The 8,772-nt window shown below is 27.6% G+C and overlaps 1 protein-coding gene across 1 annotated transcript; it reads right to left on the bottom strand.

The window, feature by feature from the left end:
* Positions 1 to 6,080: 6,080 nt before the first annotated feature.
* LOC105142054 (SKP1-like protein 1B) lies at positions 6,081 to 6,853 on the bottom strand. The gene is made up of 2 exons (XM_011049503.1): positions 6,774 to 6,853; positions 6,081 to 6,725 (listed from the first exon to the last, which is right to left on the bottom strand). Exon 2 carries the CDS (start codon positions 6,710 to 6,712, stop codon positions 6,248 to 6,250), a length of 465 nt encoding a protein of 154 aa, XP_011047805.1. The 5' UTR covers positions 6,713 to 6,725; positions 6,774 to 6,853; the 3' UTR covers positions 6,081 to 6,247.
* Positions 6,854 to 8,772: the final 1,919 nt, after the last annotated feature.

Here is an 8,772-nt window from a genome sequence, read left to right as displayed (position 1 = left end):
TTTCATTGGTAACGTTAGAATAGGAACTACTTGAAATATAAAAATTGTAGAAAATTATCTCAACTTTCCAGGAAAAAAAATGGAGTTCATTTAGACTTCTAGAACTCCAGATATGGGCTAAACACTGAATAGTGTTCGGACTGTAGGACAGATTCGAACTTCTTCATTGTTGCTACAATTTGGACTTGAAAATGACCTTATTAAACCCAGACCTCTACATGAAAGTTGTAGGCCTATATCTTACATTTCCATCCATATAAAGTAGATCTAAATTCGAGATTTACAACTCTTGATATAACCTAATTATCGAATATTGTACCAGTTTGGACTCCACTAGCATCTCTTTTCTAAGTTTGGTCATCTCTTTGTCCTTTTAATTTTAGTTCTTAAACTCATCAATTAATTCTTTTATTTATATGATAGGCCTGCATTTAAGATGAATATTTACCACAAATTAAAGGTATATTATATTATTAGATATGTTAGATATATTATTATTAAACATGCTTTAGTTAAGGAGTTATTGATACTTTAAATGCAAAATGATGATATAAAACCTTGATAAAAATACACTTTTAAGTACTAATCATATGAAATCATGGAAAGAAATATTTATTTCCTTTTTCTTGAGGGACTTTGGTCACATGATTATTTTGACCATAGAAAAGAAGATAAGGAGGAGGAGATAAGAAGGAGGATTTTTGTAATGTTGAGTATCTAGTTGATAAATAGGTTATGATGATTAGAAGAGCATTAATGTTCAAATTAAGGATAATGATATGGTACAATAAAGAGAGAACATCCTTCATACTAGATGCTATATAAGTAATAAGGTATGTAATATGATTATTAATAGTGCAAGTTATGCTAATATATATTGTTGGTGTTACACTTGTTAGATAATTGAATTTGAACATTATTAAGCACAAAATATCCTATAGACTCTAATGGTTGAATGAATATGGGAAAGTAAGAGTTACTAAACATATTTTGACTTTTTTTTACTGGAACATATGAGGATAAGGAATTGTATGATGTGATCTCTATGAATGTTACTTATTTTCTATTGGTATATCCTTGGAAATTTTATAAAAAAGCCAAGCATGATGGATTTTTTTTAAAAAATTCTTGAAAAGGATAAGAAAAAACTTTATATTTATACCATTATCACCTATAAAGGTTTATAAAGATCAATTGAGACTTAAGGAGGAAGGTGAAGTCAAAAGTTTAGCGCAACTATATGAAGATGTGAGGAAGAGTAAAAATAATAAAAGCAACAAGAAAGATTATGGTCAAGATAGAAAAAAATAGGAATTTGACCGAGAAATGAGAGAAGAAATAAAGTGTGAGAAATGAAGAGTGTGGAAAAAAAAAGTTCTTATGTAAAAAAAATGAACAAAATGAGATTAAGAATGCTTATTTGTTTATATATTGATGGTTTTACTTGTCTATAATGAGACATACTTTAACACTCATGAACTTGATCCTTGTATTTCTAATGTTTTTATTTCTTTATTATTGATTATAATAATATTCTCCCTGATGAGGCTTGTAGTAGGCATACTAAGTGAGTTGAGTTCATAAAAATGTTCTCATGGGTCACACTTAGACATCACGGTGACCGATTAAAAATATAATCTTAATTTGGAAAAGAAACAGATATTTGACATCTTGTTCTTTAAGAGAAAAATATCTTGTTCAAGGAGTCGCCACCTAGTATTATGATTACTAGGAACCCTAACTAGTCAACATAGATTCTATGATACGAGACTAGTTACACAAAAGAAAAGATGCTATCATTCCTTAAGTGTCTTACCTAAGGTAAGTTGCATTACTGATTTTATCTAAAATTGCTAAGAATTTATTCTTTTTTTTTTCTTTTCATGTTCTTAAATATGGCATCAATGAACAATTCCTACAAATATTTCTAACTCTGGTGTTGGTAAATATCGCACAAATCCAAAAATACGATATTCCTGACTCTGGTTTTAGTGAATATTTTTGCAAAAAATAAATTTGAAGAATAAATTTTCTATGCTATTTTTTTCTTATTTATCCTTTATTGTTATTTGCCCTTTTTAGATGGAAGTTAAAAGAAAAACATTGCATGACATATTTGCATTTAACAATAATAGTCCATAAATTGAGCACATTTATAAAAAATACAAATACAAAGAAAAAAAATGTGCGAAGGGTCCACAAATAAATCAATAAAAGCCCTAAATATTTTTGAAATTTTATGTTATAAAAAAGGGGTTCATTTGTTCAATTATTAAACTAGAATGGGCATAACAATTATGGTTAAGGCATAAAAATCATGTTTGTCAAGCACACCCCTAGTAAACACAATAACCAGTTAATTATTTTAATAAGAAAGGAAGGAAACTTACCTAGGCATGCAGCTGATGGAGGGAAAATCAAGGGAGGCAGGGCTAAAAAATAAAAAGGTTGAGGGGGGTGGCGGCTAATATAGAGTTCGCTGCCCCCTTTCTTTTTTATGTTTCTCTCTTTTAGGGTTTCTGATAATGGTCTCCTCTTGATGTCTTTTTTTTTTAGGATTTCTCTCTAATTGTCCCTCCTCTTTTTTTTTTCTTCTTACACTAAGATCAGTATTTATAGTGCAAAAGTCTCAACGCTTGTGGGAAATAAAGTCTCAATCAAACTCATTCTCTTTTTTAAAGTTCAAATTAGAATTGAATTCGAAAGTAGACAGCCATCATTATCTTGAGGATTATCTTGAAGAAGATAAGGATTATCTTGAAAAAGGTAAGGATTATTTTAAAGAAGATAAGGATTATCTTGAAAGTAAAGATTATTTTGAAGAAGATAAGGATTATCTTGAAGAAAATAAGAATTATCTTGATGGGAAGGAGTATCTTGAGGATAAGGATAGAATGATAAAGGCACATTGTAGTCCCTAGTTTTCACGCAAGTTGATAAATCACACTTGTCATCGAAATAAATCTCTAATATTTTAATTTTATATTTTAAACCCTATAAAATTAAATTAAAAGCCAATGGGCCAAAATTGGGTTACAATATTATGTATGATAAAGTATAAGTAAGGTGAGGAAAATAAGACGATGTATTAGCATTAAGGTATGTTATACTTTCAACTTTAAGTGCTAGATTATTAAGGTTTTAGTATGTGAAAGATTTATAAATTGATGATAATGACATCATCTAAGTATATAAAGCATGTAAGAATTAACATTTGATAATTTTTTTAGGGTTGATGGTTTTTTATTTAAAGAAAAAAAATATTATGAGCCTAATTGTTCAATGCATGAATTTCTAATTCATGAAGCTCATATGGGCGATTTAATGAGATATTTTAGAGCTGTTGGGATTTTAGATTTTTTACATAAGCATTTTTAATAGCCTATGATAAAAAAAATTGATGTTCAAAGAATTCGTGATAGATGCATAACATGTAGACAAAATAAGACTAAAGTTTTGCCTCATGATTTATATATTCCTTTACAAGTATCTAAGAAATCTTGAGTTAATATATCTAAGAATTTGTTTAAGATCTGTCTAGGTCAAAATAAAGTAGGTAGTCTATTTTTATGGTTGCAAATAAGGTTTTTAAGGTGGAAAATTTTATATTTTGTTATAAAATTGATGATGCAACTAATGTAATATATTTATTTCGTAGAGAGATTGTTCAATTGTATAGAGTTTCTATAAGCATTAAAGTTTTTTAGCTATTTTAAAAAGGTTTTATAGGATAAGTTAGGATCAAAATTATTTTTTTTACTACTTGTCATCTACAGACAAATAGTCAAATTAAAGTAGTTAATAAGACCTTGACTACATTGTTAAGAACTATTATTCAAAAGTATTTAAAAAATTAGAAAAATTGTATGTCATTTATTGAATTTGCATATAATAAAAGTGTATATTTTACTATTAATTATTCACATTTTAAAATTATTTATGACTTTAATTGGATTTAATTTCTCTACTTGGTGTTGAAATGATTAGTCTTGATGATAATTAAAAAAACATATGTACTGAAGGCTTTTCATGAAAATATATATAATAGATAAAAAAAACAGAATGGGCAATATAAATCCAAAGCTAAAAAAAAGGAAAAAAAATTATCTTTAACTAGGTGATTATGTTTGGATACACACATATCCATTAGAAGTTTCATATGAATTAGTTGTTAGGCCAACGATAAAGAAACTTAAAAATACATTCGATGAGATTATTTAGAATATTTGGGTCAACATGAATTTTAGAAAGGCTATATTTTCAATAAATAATGATCAAACTTTAATCAAGTTAATTTATGTATAAAAAGGGCATGATCCATATACTTCATGGACTAATTAATTTTGACAATTAAAGACTTATTTATTCTGATGTATATTTTTACTATAACAAGCATAATTTTTTATTCAATCATTGATTTGGTTGAACTTGTAACAGAAGATTTCAATGATTTTTTTATATATTAGGTTAAAATTTTAGGTTAATCATACATTGGAGAAGCCTTGCAATGAGGTTTAAAAGTTACTAGGTGAGAATTGTATTAGTTTCCTAATTAATTTAGGATTTTTTTTATTTTACTTAAAAATCTTGTATTATTTTTCTATTTTCTTCTAGTATAAATAAGGTTATTTAGCTTGTAATTAAAAAAAATTTATATAGATTTTTATTTTAGAATAATTTATTATGTGATTGTGAGAGGATCTTTTTAATTTAATTTTTTATTAAATTACTCTAACTAATTGAAGAATTAATCAAATTTTATGTGTCTTCTGTACTACTTGTTCACTTCTCTTTGTAAACGTTGGGTGAGAGTACTTAACTTTATTAAATAGATTTGAAATCTTTGTTTTCTAAAACTTTATATTTATGAGTTTCACAAATTAATCCTTGGTCGAAATTCATTTTCTGCAAGCAATGAAAACAAAGCCTCTTGGCTCAATATTCTACTTTATCACTTCTCTTAGAAGACATCCAAGTACATCCTCCATCACTATCATTCGTGGGTAATCCTCTGGTCATAGTTCTGCGTAAGGGTAGAGGTATTGATGCAAGGCGTCGGGAAGAATCATAGGATGAAGAAGGTTTTGCTAAAACACTACGTTCAATCATCTGTTTCGTTCAGTGTCACCAGCAGGTTCAGTGAGATCAATGATTTTTGTTCAGGACGCTTGGCTCGAAATGGTACATTTCCTTTAATGGAGCTGATATGATTCCTGAGCATAGAGCATAAATTGCTGAAGAACAGCATAAAGATTCAGAAAAAGGGTCCATCGTGCCTGAAGACTATGGATGCTTTCTGGATGCTGAATAAGTAAGGATGTGCAAGATTCTCTGCTTAACTTCCTATTAGTGCAAGCAATCAATGTATAGTATATTTGATTATAACTAATTCTCTTTCCATTCACCTCTCCATTTCTCTTATAACTAATTCAATCAAGTAGTGGGGTGTTTAATCAGAAATTTTTCTGAAGGAGTTGTTACTTCTCATATTACATTTGATTATATTGTAAACTATGACTGAGCCATGTATGAGGGACTCTTTATGTATAGTATATCTGATTTGATGGCTAAGACATGACATTCAAGAATTGTTTGTATGATATTTAACCACAAATAAATTAAACAAGCATGATATCGGGAAAGCAAGACATATGATGTGTATAATTTACTTAGCTACTTGAAAAACTGTTGCTGAAAGCTCTGGTGATGCTGACATGTGGTCCCTAGTTAAGAAACAACTTGTTCTAACGAAGAATCACTCGAGACGTAGCTGAGAAATTCACACGTGGAGTGAAGGAGATTTTCGAATTCGTTGAGAGAGAGATACGTTTTGCGAATCACGATTCCATTCGACGGCCTGCAGGTACTGTTATGAATATTTGATTCGCTGTTCAGAAAACATATACATAGCTTCTTTGTTCGTTTTCTTCTCCAAGATCAAATTCATGTTTTTGGGAAAGTAAGAGGAAAAAACCATTCAATTATTAAGAATTTGTTAAAAAGATCTTGATGATTTGTGAGAGCAATGACATAGATAGTTTGAAATCTGCGACAAGCTCGTAACTTCGATTTTAGGCCCTGTCTAAAGACTTTATGAGTGTATGACAACATGATTTAGGCCAGAAAAAGTTGATAATGAAATTAAAATCCTAACCGATCCAGATAGTATTTACTGATTAAACCATAAACAAGAATAAAAAGTAAAAATATTAAATTCTCTAACCAATATTCTAAAAGCAATTAATCATCACTTGAATGCCCATGCATTATCCTTGCGAATTTCTTCCTCTTCCTCTGGGGTAAAATCATTCTTGATATTGAAGAGTTTGCGAATTTCCTCAGGTTGCTTCCCTTTGATCATGTCTGCAACTTTCTGTACAAGTTGGCCAAGCAAAACTTCAACGCTGAGATAGTTTGAAGCCAGCAGAAGATCATAGAGAGAATCTGTGTCAACATCAACAAAATCAGCATCCCACTTCTCAAGCTCATCCTTTGATGCATCGCTCGCATGCTTCTTCAACCACTCTACAATCTTGACTAGGGTTTTCTTTTCTACATTGAAGAGTGGAATCGCATCATCAGTACTATAGCCATCTTCAACCATGCCCTTGATGATTCCAGATTGTAAGGCAGCCTTCTCTTCCACCTCGAAAACTTCGTTGTCACTGGTTTTCAACTTCAAGACCTTTGTTGTAGTCTCTGATGATGCCATAGCGTATTAATATTAATCCAAAGTAACCTAACGCAAAACTAGAAGACCGATAGCAAAATACTAGTCTCTGTTAAGAGATTTGCAGAGAATGAAGGATTGAGGAAATTGCAAAAGAATTGTCAAGGGATCAGGTTTTATTTATAGGATATTTAGGGAGTTATCCGTCTCTGACGAGGATATTCAACGGCTTGCACGCATTTAGTGCTTCTTGTGGATTGATCGCTGGACAATTTTTTAAATAAAAAACCAATGTTCAGGTAAAAACAAAGTTAAAAAAATAAATATAAAAACTGTTTATAATAAATATATGAAAATGTTAATTATCCTATTAAATTTATAATCTAAATTATATAATTAAAATAACTTGATTAAAAAAATAACTATAAATCTTTTTTAAAAAATTATGCTAATTTTTTTAAACTTGTAACACGACTCATTGAACTTAAACAACTCAATTTAATAGAATTATAAAATTTAATTTTTTAAAACATAAATATTAAATGATAAATTAAAAGAAATAAATATAATCATATAAAGAAATATTTAAAAATAACAATTCAAAATATGAAAATTAAGATTACTATAACTACTATTATTAATAAGTATTATTATTATTATTATTATTGTAGCATTCATGTTATCATTAATATTATTTTAACAACCAACACTTATTTATGTTATCATTAATATTATTTTAACAACCAACACTTCAATTATCATTATCATTACTACTACTACTACTATTATTATTATCATCACAATAATTATTATCAGTATTTTTATTATCACTGCTATTTTTCTTCGTCTTCTTTTCTTCTATATTATTATTATTATTATTTGTAATACATTATCGCTGCTATTTTTCTTCGTCTTCTTTTCTTTTATATTATTATTATTATTATTTGTAATACTAGTAGCAGCAACAGTAATATTATTACCACCATAACACCATATCAACTACAACTAGTATTATTATTATTATCAATTTGTTTTTTACTACTGCGACATCTACTAATACTACTATTATTATTGTCACAACTATCATTAATATTATTTATTATTATTATTATCATTATTATTATCATTAATGTTGTTGTTATAACTAATATTGCAATAATAATAATAATAATAATAATAATAATTAGCATCATCATTATTATTAATATTAACATTATTAGTATTATAATCATTATCGTTACTAACATTATTATTATTATTATTAAAAAAATAAAAACCATAGACTTGATTTGAATGATAGAATTGAAAACTATAAAAGCTATGACAAAAAGGCTAAGAAAAACAATAAGTAATCAAAAGAGAAGGGATCAAATTGAAATCACTATTATCATTGAGAAAAATCATAAACTTGATTTAAAAAATTAAATAACAAGCCATAAAAACTTAGATAAAAGAACAAAGAAAAAAAGTTAAGAAATTATAAGTAAAATGACCAAATTGAAATACCTTATATATACAAATTAAGAACTAAGGGTTAAATTGAAAACAAACAAAACTTAAACAAAAGAAAAATTAATTAAAAAATAGCAATCAAAATTTAAAAGTATGAATTTGAAATAACAAAAAGGGCTATAATGTATTTATAGGGGTGGGAGAGATTAGGGATGTTCAAAAAAATTGATTAACCGAGAAAACCAATGGAAAATTAACCAAGAAAATCGAACCGAGATGGAAAACCGATTTTTAAAACCATAAATACTTGCCAATTTCAGTTCAGTTTTGGTTTTACCACTGAAACCGGTTGTTGTTGTTGTTATAACTAACATTGCAATAATAATAATAATAATAATTAGCATCATCATTATTATTAATATTAACATTATTAGTATTATAATCATTATCGTTACTAACATTATTATTATTATTATTAAAAAAATAAAAACCATAGACTTGATTTGAATGATAGAATTGAAAACTATAAAAGCTATGACAAAAAGGCTAAGAAAAACAATAAGTAATCAAAAGAGAAAGGGTCAAATTGAAATCACTATTATCATTGAGAAAAATCATAAACTTGATTTAAAAAATTAAATAACAAGCCA

This window comes from Populus euphratica, unplaced genomic scaffold, assembly GCF_000495115.2.
Source record: "Populus euphratica unplaced genomic scaffold, PopEup_1.0 scaffold222.1, whole genome shotgun sequence".
NCBI classification, from domain to species: domain Eukaryota; kingdom Viridiplantae; phylum Streptophyta; class Magnoliopsida; order Malpighiales; family Salicaceae; genus Populus; species Populus euphratica.
Note: the sequence above shows the minus strand (reverse complement) of the source record. Positions and strands in the feature narration are given on the sequence as shown.